Raw genomic sequence first — 17,297 nt, forward strand, 5'->3', positions numbered from 1 at the left:
CTAAAATAAAATCCATAGATAATATAACCTACCTACGCATATTATTTCAAAATAATTCATAGAAAGCCCCAACTGTGAGAAGTAGGAGATACAAAAATTATAATAGAATCATACTGCTTTACAATATAACTGCCTGGGCAGGCTACAAGAGCATCCTCATATTGAAGCTGGGAAGGCACTACCTTGAATGAGAAGACATAATAAAGTAATCATATATTTCTACTTAAGAGTATCCTGGTGGAGGCAACAGCAAAAAAGCACATGATACAACTGTGTTGTGCTGATGTCCAAAATCCACGAGTGTTAAAGCTACTAGTAGTTTTCTCAAATGGAAAAATCCAAACAAATAGATTGCCACCTTCCCTCAATTTACCCAGTGACTGTATTTGTAGGAAATTCAATGTATGATAAAAACCATGGAAAAATTTCCTTCGTGGTTATAGGTAAAACAACTGAGATCCAGTGTCACAGAATTATGAACAACTTTTCACGTACATGAATTTGAGGTTAACATTCAAGAGCAGTGCAATACATGGGACAATTCTTCACTGTGTGAAGGACAGTGTCACATACTGTAAGCCATCTAACCTTTCAGACCCTGCCTGCTGTGTCCATTAGCTTCCTCCACCCCCTCAACCATTTGACGACTAAACCAGAACAGCCCTTGGGGACAGTACTATCCTGCTAATAACCACTGGTTTAATGAATTGATGGAGGGGAAGAAAAAGGGTTGGTATATGTTGGGATAGTTTCATTCCCAAGAAGAGACCTCAAGAGCACTATCTCAAAAACTGAAAGCGATGTAGTGGCAGAGCTACTCTCAGAGTGGAAGAGGAACTAAAATATTTCTTTCTATACTTCTATATATTTAAATATTAAATAAATAAATAAACAAACTTCAACATGAAATACAATGAATACATAATGAAATATAATAAAAATATTTAGAAATAAAGATAAATTCTCAAAATCAAATATAATCTAGGGCACCTGGGTGGCTCAGTCGGTTAAGCGTCCGGCTTCAGCTCAGGTCATGATCTCACGGCTTGTGGGTTCCAGCCCCGCATCTGGCTCTGTGCTGACAGCTCAGAGCCTGGAGTCTGCTTCAGGTTCTGTGTCTCCCTCTCTCTGTGCCCCTCCCTTGCTCATGATCTGTCTCTCTCTGTTTCTCAATAATAAATAAATGTTAAAAAAAAATTTAATCAAAAATAATCAGAAATCAACAGATTATGGGAAAACTAGAAATATGAAAGTTTCTTCTCACAGTAAGTTACAAGGAAGAGAGAGAAAAGAAAAAAGGAGAGAAGTTACAGATTAGAAAAGACTCAAATGTATACCAACCACTTAGAATTTTTGGATCTTTTCACATAATTAGAAATATAAACACTGCATGTTTGATGATGTAGAATTACTGTCAATTTTTTTGGCGTGACATTGGGATTATAGTTATTTTTTTTAATTTTTCAATGTTTATTTATTTTTGAGAGAGAGACAGTGTGAGCTGGGGAGGGGCAGAGAGAGAGGGGCACAGAATCTCAACCCGCTCCAGGCTCTGAGCTTGACAGCTGACACAGAGCCCGATGCTGCATGATCCGCAACAGCAAGATCATGACCTGAGTGGAAGTCCCAAGCGTAAACCAACTGAGCATCCCAGAAATCAATGGTCATTTTTTTAAACGAGTCCTTACCTTCTAGAGATACAAACACTAATATTTATAGATGAAAGAATGTATGAGATTTTCTTCAAAATAATATAGGAGTGAGGCAATGTGGTTAGGGCATTGCTGAAAGATTAGCAGAAGTCCACTCTATTTTTGGCTGTTTCACATGTTGCATAATTTAAAAAATAAAATTGTAAGGATGTGGTTATAGAGAAATAATTAATTAAGAAGGGTAATAATCTGGTAACAATCTAATTAATGCGATACTGCAGGGGGAAACACTTTAAAAATACAGAAAGAAAAAAAAAATCACCCACAATTTCATCAGAATCCGGTTTGTTGTGACAGGATTCAGCAAGAATACTTTTTGTTGTTATTTTCATCCACTGTCTCTTCTCCACTTTACAAAGCTTCCACATTTCCTTCCTTCCTTCCTTCCTTCCTTCCTTCCTTCCTTCCTTCCTTCCTTCCTTCCTTCCTTCCTTCCTCCCTTCCTTCCTTCCTTCCTCCCTTCCTCCCTTCCTCCCTTCCTTCCTTCCCACACCTCCCTAGCGTTTCAGGGTCAGAAAAAGAGGTGTAAAACCGTCTTCTACCCCGTTGAGAGACAGATAGCAAAACCCCTACAGCGAGAACAGCGAGAAGGTTAGTCCGCCTGACATTCGGTCCATTGGTTACAGTCGGGGGAGACCCAGGAGCAAGCCCCGCTGGTCACCGCCGTCGGGCTATGTAGAGGCGCCCCCTGGCGGCAGCCGCTAAAACTAAGAGAGCAGACGTAAAGGCAAAGCACTAGACGTAAAACCGGGACACCCGGCGCGTGTGAACTCTCCCCTCTGGGAGATCCCGGCGCTCCGGAATACGGCAAAGGGCGGGCAGGAGGATAGAACCCAGCCGGAAAGAAAGAAGGACGCATCGGCCTGGGGAGCAAGGCCTGGGGGCCCGGGTGAAGTCGGCACCTACCAGTCTCCGTCCCGGAGAGCACCCCAGCAGGCCCCCAAGTGTGGGTCAAAAGAGACGCCTGGCGCTCGGGACACTCCCAGGACAGGCCTCCGCTGCACGAGGCCCGCACCCTTCCGTCGGCGGCCGAGCGGGGCTCAGGAGCGGGTGAGTCTGAGCACGCAGGCCACTTAGGAGCGTTTCCCAGTTCATCATAGCCTCTGGGTCTGCTGCACAGAAGGAGCCCCGCTGATTTTTAAAGCTAGATGTTTGGCGGTAAGGGTGGGGGCGTCTTTCAGCTGCAAGTCCTAAAAGCTGGAGATTTACAATGTAGGGTTCAGACCCTTTGCTCCTCAGAGAGAAAGAAGCTCCAGGATTTTTATTCCCAACTCTGTAGCCTCAAGGGATGGGGTGAGGTTTACCGGGAGATTGCGTCCAGGCTTCTCCTACCTGCTTGGTTGTGACGGTCTCTCACCCAGTGCATAGCAGTTGCTCAGTTTTTAGGGTTTTTTCAAAGGAAGTTGTTCTGTACGTAGCTGTACATGGAGGTGTTCATGGGAGGAGATCAGTTCACGGTCCTCTCGTACCGCCATCTGACCCGAAGTCGCGTAGGTTTCTGCTTCCAGAAGTCCGCGTCCTCAAAGATTTCGCAGTTCCACTTCCTTAAAACTGCTGCCCTCGCTCCTACCCAGAATTTTCCTTGCCCCTTCCAATGGACAACCATACAAACTATGTTTGGAAAGAGTCGCTATTCTCAGTTTTCAGAGGATAGACTGCTAACGAAGGAATCACTGATTTTGCGGTGGTAGTCTCCTAGAAGAATATTGTATTGCCTGTAATTTACTATTTAAATACTTAAGCATAGAAATTGTGGTGTGTTTGCGTGTTAGTTTTAGTCTGTAACTAATTGTTAACTTGTATTTAATGGTCCCTGTTCAGGCTCACTCCATGGATAGATGGTTAGTATTTGAGTGGTGCTAGTCACAAGCCCATATTCCAGAAGAAGCCACTACAAGTATTTTTAACTATTCCTATCAGCATTAGAGGGTTTGTTAATTAGCAAAAGAGATATTAGAAATGACTTTTCGTTGGTGAAAAGAGAGGCATTCAAGACATACAGATTTGCTAGAAATACCATGTGTACCTCGGCTGTTAGGAGTGTATAAATATGATCACCCCATGGCTCACTCTTGAAGTGACATTCTTGGCCGAGTGTTCTCTTATGTCCTGCATTTTGCCATTAACAGAATTCTGTCACCTGATGGTTATCTAGGAATTTAGGAATTTCTTTTTGCAGTGTCCCTTTCCTGAAGGGTATTAGGTGACTGAAAATGGCATTGCATTGAGATAGCAAGGACAGGGTGATAACTACATTTGTGCCACTTACTAAGTGATGTTTTTGTTATACCCAGATCGCAGTATCCTCAACGACCAGAGACCACCGGGGGGACCGAGTCACGCATGCAAAGGCAAAGGGCTTTATTACGGGCTCGAGCTTGGGCTCCCAGACCTCACCAATGCAGTGGATCCGTGCTGAGAGCCCCGAACAAAGGCAGAGTAGGGTTTTTATGGGGTTTGTGATGGGGGAGTTACAGAAATTGTGGCATGGAAACAGTGATCCAATTATAATTATCCAACATTATTTACAGCGGGTTTAACCATACATGTTATCCAGAGTATCTGTTACTTTTGGCAGGATCCAATTACAACATTCAGGGTACCCTTAAATTCAACCAACCATAGAGCGAGCCTAGATTCTTGTTCGGCGACTAATGGGTTAACTTTTACATTAGGCAGTTGAGATTTATCTATAGTTGCTGGCCTTTCTCGATTGGGCGTTGCCAAGGTAGTGTGGTGGAGTGAAGTGGTGGGCAGTTTCTTTGGCCTTGGGCAATGTGTAGCTGCCTGTTAGTTTCAGGGAAACTGAAACGTAGGCCTTCTAGTTTAGAGGGGAAACTTAAAGCCTATTATGGAGTCAATCTGGTTTAGACTTGTGTCCTTACAGTTTTTATATATGCAGAATCTGATGTAAGATATGCTTTCCCTGTAACCTACCTGTTGGATATGGAAATGGGAGATGTATAGCCCTCCTTCACCTACAACAAATAATCAATAATAACGGCTGTCGCATCTACCTATAAAAACATATCCATCCATTGATAATGCACACCCAACTTGACTTAGATCGTTTTGTAACAGATGTGTCCCTGACATAGACGGTTAAAAGGTAAAATGTTTTTTCATGTACAAATGCCAAGTGTCTCAAGTATTTTTTTAAAATATTTTTTATTTATTTCTAGGAGAGAGAGAGAGAGAGACAGCGTGAGCAGGGGAGGATCAGAGAGAGAGGGAGATACAGACTCTGAAATAGGCTCCAGGCTCTGAGCTGGCAGTCAGCACAGAGCCCGACACGGGGCTCGAACCCACTAACCGCGAGATCATGACCTAAGCGAAAGTCGGACGCTTAACCGACTAAGCCACCCAGGTGCCCCATGTCTCAAGTAATTTAAAGTATATTTGGTTACATTCTGTAATGTTGGAAGTACTGCCATTCTATCCTTATTGTGGGTCTGGAAACTGCTGCTCAGGGGTCAGACATGGCTTGCCACCTGTTGTACAACTAGTGAGCTAAAAATGGTTTCTACAGTTTTAAATAGATGGAAAAATGGAAAGAAAAAATAATATTTTGTAGCATGAAAATTATATGAGATTTCAATTGCAGTGTCCCTAAAGAATATGTTTTGGAACACAGCCATGCCCATGTGTTAGGTACTGTCTATGGCTGCTTTTGCACTACTACCTGAGTGGTTATGATAGGGACACTGTGACACCCTGAAGCCTAAATTATTTACTGTTTGGCCCTTAACAGAAAAAGTCCCTTGACCTCTGATGTTGTTAGACTATAAGAAAAAGAATTACATAGGGGTATCTGTGTGTTCAGTCAGTTAAGTGTCGGTCTCTCAATTTCGGCTCGGGTCATGATCTCACGATTGGTGAGTTTGAGCCCCTCATAGGTCTCTGTGCTGAAAAGTGTGGAGGCCACTTGGAATTCTCTCTTTTTGCCCCTCTTTCTCTTCCCTTCCCCCGCCCCTGTGCAGGTATACATGCTCACTCTCTCTAGAAACAAAACGAAACAAAACAAAACACTTTAAAAAATGCAGTATTATAAAGAACTGATTTCCAAGTTCCAAATAGCTATTTTCAGAATTATCAAAACAGAGGCACACTGGGTGGCTCAATGGGTTAAGCATCTGACTCTTGGTTTCAGCTCAGGTCATAATTTCAAGGTTTGTGAGTTTGAGCCCCATGCCAGGCTCTATGCTGACAGCACGGAGCCTGCTTGGGATTCTCTCTCCCAGTCTTTCTCTGCCCCTCCCCTGCGTGTTGTCTCTCAAAATAAATAAATAAGCATTAAACATATATAAATAAGTAAGTAAGTAAGTAAATAAACAGAATTATCCAAGAAAGTACAAGCCATCTCTATGTTGGGTACAGGTTTTAAAAGGGTTTCAGTTCTTCACATATGAAAGTAAGCTAAATGTTTATCACTCATGCATAATAGTTAATATTCTTTGCCAGCCTTTGTACTGGTGCCAAGGGACAACATCTGACCAAACATATTATAAACAAGTAACCAAAATGCCTTGTTAGTATTCTTTTTTTTTTAATGTTTTATTTATTTCTAGGAGAGAGAGAGAGACAGCGTGAGCAGGGGAGGGTCAGAGAGAGAGGGAGTCACAGACTGAAACAGGCTCCAGGCTCTGAGCTGGCAGTCAGCCCAGTGCCCGACGCGGGGCCCGAACCCACGAACCGCGAGATCATGACCTAAGCGGAAGTCGGACGCTTAACCGACTAAGCCACCCAGGCGCCCCAAAGTAAAATATTCTATCTGAAAGCTTATTATGGTAAAAGATAGATAAATGAAAAAGTTTGCTACTGTGAAAATAAATATCAAATTGTTTTAGTGATTGATCTTCTCTGTATTTACTCTACAATTAAAAGATTAAATTAAAGCTTGGTAANGAGATCATGACCTAAGCGAAAGTCAGACGCTTAACCGACTAAGCCACCCAGGCGCCCCATCTTGTTAGTATTCTTTATGTAGGCAAAAATGCCTCAATAAACTTAGCACCTGCCTCAATCTGAAATCCACTGCTATCTATTTCTTCCTCTTTTAATCCTATCCTACAGATACATAAAGATGTTTTCACTTAGCATATGTATGTATTTTCTGTTTTTTAATAGGCCCACAAAGTTCAAATGCATTAAGAGGAGATGTATGGCAACACTGGGCTCACAGTAATGAGTCAAGGAAAAGTTTTTGATCAAGTTTTTGGGGCAAGAGCAGCCAATTATAGTGTGCATACAGCTGCCTCTTATCTAATTAGTCTGGAGTGATTTGTCAACAAATAGGCCAAGAACTGCCATGAGCAGTTATTTCAAAATAGAAGAGGCAGATACATTTTAATACACTAATCTACAGATTTCTCTGCATGCTGCATCTCTTCTATTTAACCTCAATAAGAGTCTCTTCTGGCTAGAGACAACCTGTCAAAACTGTAGTTGAGGAAGAAGGTTTCTGCTCATTAGAACCCTACTCATCACCATCTTAAGAAGTTCCTGGAAAACTGGAGACTTAAACAGGGCCGTTGAGGCCTGCCTGCACAAAATAAATCCAGACAGGCACATTTTTCTTACCTACCATTTCTAATCTTCAGTAACAAAGGCCACAGTGAGTATTTTTGACCCACTTAAAAAAAAAAAAAAGAATTGTGTTTACACATGAAACTTCTTTTGATTTTCAAGATTCAGTAATCAGTCAGTTTTAAATCAAAGAAAAATTCTCAACCAACCAAGAAGAAAGTCAGCCCATTGATATTAACATATGAAAAAAAATCGGTGGATAAACTCAGACTGAGAAAATATCAAGGTTGTTTGCTGGTCTGAGTTTTAAATGCGTGCATAGGAATGTGTAAGGGAACTTGGATCAAGTTTTTCTTTAACTTTCCTGGAGTCCAACAAAGAGCCATCCTACATACTTACTAAAAGTGAATATTGAATGTGCCAGAGAATCATATTGATTCCAGTGGGCACATGTCATGAGTTCAAAACTGTCAGTGGCTTGTCCCATCTTTTTTTTTTTTCCTGCTGGGATGGGGAGATCATAGAACCCTGGTTGTCCATAGCAGTACCCTTGGAATTCATGATAATCCACCCAGCTCTACCCCTGTCACTCAGAATGGGCCTCAGCAGGCCCATCTTGCCTTCACTGAGCCAGCAGGTCTCTCAGTAACTTTCACCAGGCCTGCTGCAAGTCCCTCACTCTGCATGGAGACTGCGCACTGGTCTGCACACACTCCCTGCCTCTCAAGGCCTGTCTAGAATTCTGCCTTCTTTTTACCTGATATTTTTATTAACTTCCTGTGATAAGAAACAGAAAAATAGTGCTTAAGAGTGTATAGATCTGGGATCCAGAATGTCAAGTTCAAATGTTGGCCTCTGGTCTACCAGCTATGTGACCAAGGCTAATTATTTAAATAATCTATGCCTTTTTTGTCTTATTTGAAAATGGGGAAAACTATAGTCCTCTGCCTTGTGGGGCTGTCATGAGGATAAACTGATAGTTTTCAATCCAACACTCTGTATTACAAATATTTAGTAACATCCTCTTAAAAATCTTGAAATGAAATTCATAGGTAATGATATCTACCAGGGTATTCTTTTTTATTTATTTATTTATTTTTTAATGTTTTATTTATTTCTAGGAGAGAGACAGAGAGAGACAGCGTGAGCAGGGGAGGGTCAGAGAGAGAGGGAGTCACAGACTGAAACAGGCTCCAGGCTCTGAGCCGGCAGTCAGCACAGAGCCCAACGCGGGGCTTGAACCCACGAACCGCGAGACCATGACCTAAGCGAAAGTCGGACGCTTAACCGACTAAGCCACCCAGGCGCCCCGTGGGGTATTCTTTTTTAAATTAATGTAATGCCTAATTGTAGTAAAACGAAGAAATACGAGAAAGGTTATTTGCAATATAATATCTATCAATCAATAAGAAAATGCTCTGACATGATCATTCTAGAAGATATAATAAATTGCCCCATTCTAACACATATACACAGAATTACCATTAATGCAGCAGCTATAACAACCATAAGCCATGTACTGCAGGCAGATGTAATGTCCAAAATAGTAAAAGGCTCTCACTAAGGTTCCAAAGAAAACAAAGTACAATCTTCTGATCTTCTCCTAATTTACCTGATAGATTCAGTCTTGTAAATGTCAGTATCTTAGAACTATTTAAATTCAGATTACTTTCTGTTTAAATGCAAAACTAATAGTAAGATCTAGGCTTAAAAATTTATAAAATTATAAAAATAGAAATGGCCATGGGACATCAGGGACACTTCTGTGAGAATTGAGTAAAGTCAATTCTTTATTATGAGGGACAATCCGTTGACTTGCAGAAAGTCTAATATCTCTGGCCCTATCACAAATCATTATGAACTACAAAAGCAATTCTGCAAATTTCCACAGTGCCCCCAAGGGGCAATAACACCCCCCTCCTCCCCACCCCCCTCCCCTGTTGAAGAATGCTGGATTAAATGACAAAAGAAACACAGAATAGTGTCTGCCACACTGTTAATACTTAATGGTTACTGCTTAATGGTTAATGCTTAATGCTCAAGTTATAACTACTTTTGCTAATTATTTCTATTTCCCTTTGGTGTCTTCTGCCACACTCAACAACTTGCCTCTACGGTATATTTTCACTCCCTATTGGGTGCAAGCAGAATAGACACTGTTTTATACGGACTTGTGCCCTAGGTTAGAGCAAAACATGAATGTCAATGTCACTTGAACCGCATGCCTTAAAATACTGATATTTCTTCCAGCATTAATCATAGGAAAACAATTAGTGAGCTCTCTACCTAGCATCAAATGATAGGAAGAGAGATTAAAAATGTACAAAACTCAAGATACTCACAGCCCAGGACTCCTGGTGAGTCTTATTTCTAGCTTTAAAAGTCCTAATAGGAACTGATCGTGGAGACTCCTATTACAGGGAGATCAAGGAACAAATATATAGAATTGAATTGGGTAAATAAAGCAAATAAATGCAGTAACCTAGGATAGAAGCCAGTGTAACTTATCTCCCAGGATTTTGGAGACCTGTTTTAGACAGGAAAATGGCTACTGGGGCAGAGAAGTACTTGACAGAGGCAGAAGCCAACCAGGGCCTTGTTGAGGCCAAGCACTTGATGTTGCTCAAATTAAAATGGGACTTCGGTAATATTCTGTCTACCTGTCTATTCTCATCCCTAAGTAACCTCATGGCTTAAAGATATACACCAAATCTCTTATTTGACCTGTCCTCACAACCTCATACTTGTCTATTCAACTGTGCGTAAAACAATACAACTTGGTCATCTAATGGGAATCTCAAAATTAGCATATTCGACATGTGCCTCAAGATGTGATACCCTGAGTAATATAATAAATATTTGTTGAGTGAATGAACAAACTAGTGTTAGGCAGCGGTAGCTAGAGAAACCAGTGGTGTGGTCAGGTGTGCTCAAGGAATCTTTGAGGAAAGGAGGCAGAGATTTCTAAGCCTGCAGAAACCAGGAGCAGTTCACAATGCTGAGGAAGGCCTGTCTCCAGGATGGGACACCTGGGCAGGGTCCAGGGACCTGCGGAACTAATTAAAGCCAAGTTCTCTGAAACTGGTTAAGTCTGAGTCTGTGAAGAAGCATCTGCTCTGTAGCTTGGCTCCAGACTCACAGTAAAAAATACATCCAGAAAATAGGATCACAACATATAGATATGAACTGTGGTATAGAACCGTGGGGCCAGGGTGCCCATTCATTCTGTGTCAGAGCAGAACTGGGACTGCTATGTGCGAGGAATCTTGACTTTTCCCTCTCTGGAGGCAACTTTCTATTACATGTATCCTGGTTAGGGACTTGGACTTCATAAAAGCAGGTTAATCTTATTCCCAGCTCAACCAATAGTTGCTGTACATGGGCCACACTTGTCCAATAATTTCACAAAACACCTACTCTTCAGGTATATGTCAGGGAGTAGAACTTCAGATTTTCCTCTGGCCAGTACCTATTAGATGATCAGTTGTTAAAATGACATTTACAGAGTGTAGCCTGAAGAATTTAGCATCCAACCTTCTTGCTAGACTCTCTGTTAAGCTAAAGAACCAGATCATGTGATTGTTTAATTTCATAGCAGTATTTTACTTGACTTCCCTTGGCCATTATATCTTTAGCATATGTTGAAGAACATTACAAAGAAGAGCTCATGGCACACCTCATTTTATTAGCTGTACAACTATTATTGATGAAGAATATTTTATAACAACTCACGAGAGAAGTCTTTTCAGGCTTAGCTACAAGAATATTCAGGCCTCTTCTAATGTACTGTCCTTTTTTAAGAAAAAAAAAAAAAAAGATTATTTATTTTGAGGGAGTGAGAGATTGAGAGCTAGCAGAGGAGGGGCAGAAAGAATCCCAAGCAGGCTCCACACTGTCAGCCAGGAGCCTGATGCAAGGCTCAAACTCATGAACTGTGAGATCATGACCTGAGCAGAAATCAATACTCATACACTTAACTGACAGCCACCCAGGCACCCTAATGTACTGTCCTGTTTCATCTCATGGACAACATGAATCATGTAACTGATTAAAGTTTTTCATTGGCATGGCTGTTAGAATGTTTAGAAATAAGTTTTTGAATCGTTTTACATGAAATTTAAATAAAAATTCTATTGCAGGTTAATCTCTTACCTTAATTTTGTTTCTCTCTGATCTCCTTGATTATTTTTATAAATAGTAGGTATAAGACTTGTGTATATTTGCATTCACATATTATATTTTACTTAGAAATTATTTAATATCTATATGTAACAATTTATAATTATATCATCCAAATGATATTTTTTTAAGAGAGAGTATGTGCATGCCTGTGAGAGATGGGGAGGAGGGGACAGAGAGAAGAGAGAATCAGGCAGGCTCCATACTCAGTGTGGAGCTGGACGTAGGGCTCGATTCCTTGTCCCTAGGATCATGACCTGAGTTGAATTCAAGAATTGGAAACGCAATGGACTGAGTCACCTAGCTGCTCCCAAATGATACTTTTAAACAATTATTTGTTGGGGTGCTTGGGTGGCTCAGTCAGTTAAGCGTCCGACTTCGGCTCAGGTCATGATCTCACGGTTCTTGGGTTCGAGCCCTATGTCAGGCTCTGTGCTGACAGCCAGCTCAGAGCCTGGAGCCTGTTTCAGATTCTGTGTCTCCCTGTCTCTCTGACCCTCCCCTGCTCACGCTGTCTCTCTCTCTCAGAAAGAAATAAAACATTAAAATAAAAAAATGAGAGGAAACAATTATTTGTTAACTTACCAAAACTGTATGCCAACTATAATCATTTATTTTGCTAGATCTAAGACCTATATCCTTTTTAAATGTCAGTTCATAGGTATGGTGCTTTGATTTCATAAACAATTATGAATTTTATATCTTAGGCTATAGAGTGACTTATTTTATTCATCAAATTGGTATCAGATGGTGTTCTGGTATTAATGTGTATAAATTAACATGGTTACTGCTCTACTGTAGCATATGTGGAGGTAGGAGGTTACAGAGATATTAACTGTAAAAAAGCAAACACTTTAATAAACAAGGTAATTGTCAACCAGAAGCCAAACATTTAAGATAATACAGTGGTTGGTGTGATGATGAATGGGAGTTCATAGACAGTTGAATAGAGACTTAGATTATGAGGAAAAGAAAGTTAAGCAAATATCTTTAAGATAAGAGAGCTGTAGAGAGAGAGGAAAAGGAAGTATGAGGCCTCCGTGTAAAAACAGCATGATGTGTTTAAGGAATCAAAGAAAACATAATTAGCAAGGGGAAATAGTGTAAGTCAAGGAGATTGCTAAAGGCCATATAAAATAGAGATAAAAACTATGCAGAGGCTCTAACTAAAGTGGCATGAAATAAGTCACTGTGTGGCTTTTTAAACAATAATGAGGAAAGAACTTTCTGAGGAAATGACTTCTAAACTGGGACTACAGGGAGGCTAAGCTGCTGCAAAGGCCTTCAGGCCACCAAAGAGTCAAGTAAAAAAGGACAGAGAAGTGACTATTAGATTTGGCAAGTTGCAAGTTGTTCATGATCTTGAAAACCAAACCAGAGTCAATGGAGTGGTGGAGGAAGAAGCCTGATAAGACTGAAATAGAGAGAAGTGAGATACACACCATGTTTAGGGATAAGACTCAAGATAAGTATTTCAGTTATGCCCAATTTTGTCTATACATCCAACTAAATTCCCATGAAAATCTCCCCAGGGTTTCATAATCTTGAATAAAATCCCTAAAGTTCATATGAAAGAACAAAGAAGTAAAAATGTCTTCAAATATTTTGAGGAACATACTGGAGGAAATGCTGTACCAGAGATTAACAGTTATTATGAAGCTACAGGAGGATCTTGTGCTCTTTTTTTTTTTTTAAGTTTATTTATTTATTTAGAGGGAGAGAGAGAGAGAATTCCAAGCAGGCTCTGACTCTCAGCACAGAGCCCAATGTGGGGCTTGAACTCACAACCATGAGATCATGACTTGAGCTGAAATCAAGAGTAGGATGCTCAACCAACTGAGCCACTAGGTGCTCCAGAATCTTGTGCTCTTGATGTGCAATTCTACAAATAAAACACTGAACCAATGAAACAGCTTAGAAATCCAAGAAATAGTGTAAGATAGAGGTGGCATTACAAAGCAGTGGAGAAATGATCATCTATTCATTCAAGATGTTAACACAAATGGGCAAAAGATAAATAGGCAATTAAAACATAGAAACACCGATGCCCAATAAAAATATAAAAATGCCCTACTTTACTAGATATCAGGTAAATGCAAATTGAAATCATAGTGAAATAACAATTCAAACTCACCAGTTTGACAAAATTAAAAAGGCTGATTCAGGGGTTCCTGGGTGGCTCAGTCAGTTAAGCCATGACTTCTACTGAGGTCATGATCTCATAGCTCGGGGGTTCAAACCCCGCATCAGGCTCTGTGCTGACAGTTCAGAGCCTGGAGCCTGCTTTGAATTCTGTCTCCCTCTCTCTCTGCCCCTCCCCCACTTACACTCTTTCTCTCTATATCTCTCAAAAATAACTGAACATTAAAAAAAAAAAAGGCTGATTCAAGTGTTGTCATGAATATAAAGAATTAAGAACCTCTCACTGTTGGTAAGGGTGGAAATTGATGTGATATTCATCAGTAGAGAATAAAGTCTAACTCTCAGTTGTGGATATATATTTGTGCAGTAGTATACAAAAACATGTATAGGCATTATGAGCCCCAAATCCTGGTTAATGATTACCATTGCAGATGAGAGAAAAAGCATTTGAAAAAGATTTCAATTATATCTATAACATTTCTCCTTTTTAAAAAAAAATATTTATTTTGAGAGAGAGAGGTAATGTGTGTGTGCATGGGGAAGGGACAGAGAGATGGGGAGAGAAAGAATTCCAAGCAGGCTCTGTGCTGTCAGAGCAGAGCCCAACACAGGGATTGATCTCATGAACCATGAACTCATGACCTGAGTCGAAATCAAGAGTAGGTCACTCAACCAACTGAGCCACCCAGCATCCTGATATATCATTTTTCTTTAAAACGTAAAGCAAAAATAGAAAATCATTAAAAGTTTATGCAGATGGACATAAATTGTGTACATTCATAGGCGTGTATTATATTAATCCCTAACTTTTCTCTGTGTTTTTATTATTTCATAATTTAAAAATAATTAAAGGTAAAGAAGTGAGAACAGTAAAGATTTTTTTTACTGTAAAGGGATATAAAAATAAAGTGATTGCTTAAAAGGATCAAGATAAGTTTTATTTGTTTCTTTTCTGTAGGGTAGAAGATGCTAGCACATTTTGTATGCTAGTGTGAGTGATCTAACAGAAAGGGAGAAATTGATTCACAAGAGAGTGAATAAACCACAGAAATGAAACCCTTAAGCAGCAAAGCAACACAGGGTACTAAGTTTAAGTGGAAAGGCTCACTTTGCAAAGCTACATTCTCTCCCTTGTCATAAGAAGGACAAAAGGGTAAAGGCACAGGCAGGTTGCAGGATTTGATGATGGAAGATAGGGGAACAGAAGGACTGTCCATCTGACTGCATCTGTATTCTCAGTAAAACTGGAGGGCAGACAGGTAGAGTCTGGGGACAAGGTCACCAGTGCAAAGATTAAGAACATGATGGGGCACCTGGGTGGCTCAGTCGGTTAAGCATCTGACTTCCGCTCAGGCCATGATCTCATGAGTTCGAGCCCCATATCAGGCTCTGTGCTGACAGTGTGGAGCCTGCTCAGATGGTGTCTCCCTCTCTCTCTGCCCTTCCCCCCTCTCTCTCAAAAATAAATAAACATTAAAATTTTTTGAAAAAATAAGAACACAAGGAATGCTTTTTCTAAAAGTTGGAAAAGGACTTTATAGAGGAAATTCACAGAAGTAAATGTCTAACTGACCTAGGCCAATTTGGTTAAAAACAAATAGGTTAATTTTAACAGATAATAGTGGACACCAGGAGTTGAAAGTGGGTGAGAGTTTATTATTTCCATACAATTTTATTTCCAGGTTTTAGTAAAAGAATCCAAGAAAAAATTTTCATACATAAAGACCATAATTAAATTAACATTTATTAGTAAGCAGACCTTCCAATGTGCCATTATAGCCTTTCTGTAAGCCCAGTGAAATCTCTTTGGGACAGACATGAGAACATTCTAGAGGAAGAATTCAGTTAACCTGTGAGCATTAGCAGTCAGCCAGAATGCTCCAAAGAGATGACTGGACTGGACTGTATCTGAACTGTTAACAATCGAGCTTCCAACTTCTTTCTAACAATAAAGGGTGACTTGCTAGACTCATGGCAAGGCAGAGGGTAATTCTAGAATATTTCAGTCAGTTCACAGACATCAGCTATCACTAATCTCACTAATGGATGCCTACTTTCAACATCCATTATCTAATTAACAAGCCGCTAATTTCACCAATGAGTATCCATCTCTGTCCTTCATTATGCTAATATTTTAAAATCTGGTGTTAATTGGAATTATTGAAGATTATAACAGCTATCTCTGGATTATAGCCTGTTTTATTAAATGTTGACTATCCCCTCTTCTCCTAGAGTGTTCATTGAATGCAACCAGGCAACTGATGATACCTAACATGTAACTCAGGCTGACACAGGGAAACACACACACAAATACATGTGCAGACATGTGTGCCTGTGCCAACAGTGGCTCAGTCCGTTAAGCATCCGACTTCACCTCAGGTCATGATTTCGCGGTTTGTGGGTTCAAGCCCTGCATCAGGCTCTGTGCTGACATCTCAAAGCCTGGAGCCTGTTTCAGATTCTGTGTCTCCCTCCCTCTCTCTCTGCTCTTCCTCTGCTCATTCTCTGTCTCTCAAAAATGGATAAGCGTTAAAAACATTTAAAAAAAATAAAATAAAATAAGATGCAGACATTATCTTACCTAAAGTAAGAGACATTGTTCAATTCTCATTTGAGATTTGAAGTCACAAGTTTCACTCAATATTTCTATTGATCGTTACTAGCTTGGGATCCTAGCTTGTAATGAGAGACTAGAATTAAGTCATTGATTAGCCATGAGACATTAAGAACTTCCCTAACCTGTGGCCTGCCTAAGCTTCATTTTCCTCATGCGCAAAATGATAATAATACCTACCCCTAATGTGGATAATATGTGAATAAATTGAACAAAGTCGTTCAGTGTTTTTTTATTATGGTTAGAGTGCATTGGCTAACATCTTTTGAAAGGTGCTTAACTGATAACTCCATTTCATTGTCTGTGTGTCCACTGTATCGCCTTTAAATGACAAGCCCCTCCAGGCCAAATGTCTGTGTTTCATGCTCTAAAATTCTTTTGAGTACTACAAAAATGAGGCAATTTTGGAAACTTCCTTTAAGAGTAAGTGCTTATTAGATACAACATCTGCTGGAGGGAGTTTTGTGCTAGTGCCTCTCTCTCCCCCTCTCTCTACCCCCTGAACTCTGCTACAGATGCACATCTCACGCATGCCTCCTGCTCTGCCTATAAACAATATTTTTTAAAAATGTACTTCGGCCCAGCTAGCTTGTCAAACTCATTCCCTCTCATCTTTCACTGCTACACTATATAAAGAGAAGTCTCACTCACTGTCTCTTTTCCACTACCCAATTACTCTGTAATGCACTGCAAGCCGACTTCTTTCTCCACTATGCTACTGAAATGTTCTCCCAAAGGTCATGGATTCCTCCCTATTATAGATCCAACTGCATCTCCTCAGTGCTCATCTTCTCCATTCTTTTTGCAGCCCTTGACCCTGCTGACTATTCAGTCTCCCTTGCTGTGTGTCTCAGTACTCTGGCAATAAGCACTGGAGAAATTCAGACCTCAAAGATCATTCAGCACCGTCATTTAAACTGAGTGTCTATAAAATTCACGTCACTGATGAAAGTGCCTGTGCTCGTACAATGTGCAACATTTATCATGACATTATATACGAAGGAATGTATGTAGCTTGCTGATACCAAACTTGTTGACTCTCTTAGTAGATGTGGCTAATAGTCATTTTGAAAATGCTGTGTTTTAAAATGCACACAGATCCCTTTCTAGGGAGGAAGCCAAGG

The 17,297-nt window shown here is 40.3% G+C and overlaps 1 protein-coding gene across 1 annotated transcript in view; it reads left to right on the top strand.

Moving 5' to 3' along the window:
• Positions 1-17,297, top strand: part of IMPG1 (interphotoreceptor matrix proteoglycan 1) — a 170,071-nt gene that overhangs the window by 15,196 nt on the left and 137,578 nt on the right. Inside the window, exons 2-3 of the mRNA XM_039245788.1 lie at positions 2,339-2,433; positions 2,608-2,762. Coding sequence (XP_039101719.1) covers positions 2,339-2,433; positions 2,608-2,762 — 250 coding nt within the window. The remainder of the gene's footprint in view (positions 1-2,338; positions 2,434-2,607; positions 2,763-17,297) is intronic.

This window comes from Hyaena hyaena, unplaced genomic scaffold (genome assembly GCF_003009895.1).
Source record: "Hyaena hyaena isolate Hyena2069 unplaced genomic scaffold, ASM300989v1 scaffold_270, whole genome shotgun sequence".
Lineage (NCBI taxonomy): Eukaryota > Metazoa > Chordata > Mammalia > Carnivora > Hyaenidae > Hyaena > Hyaena hyaena.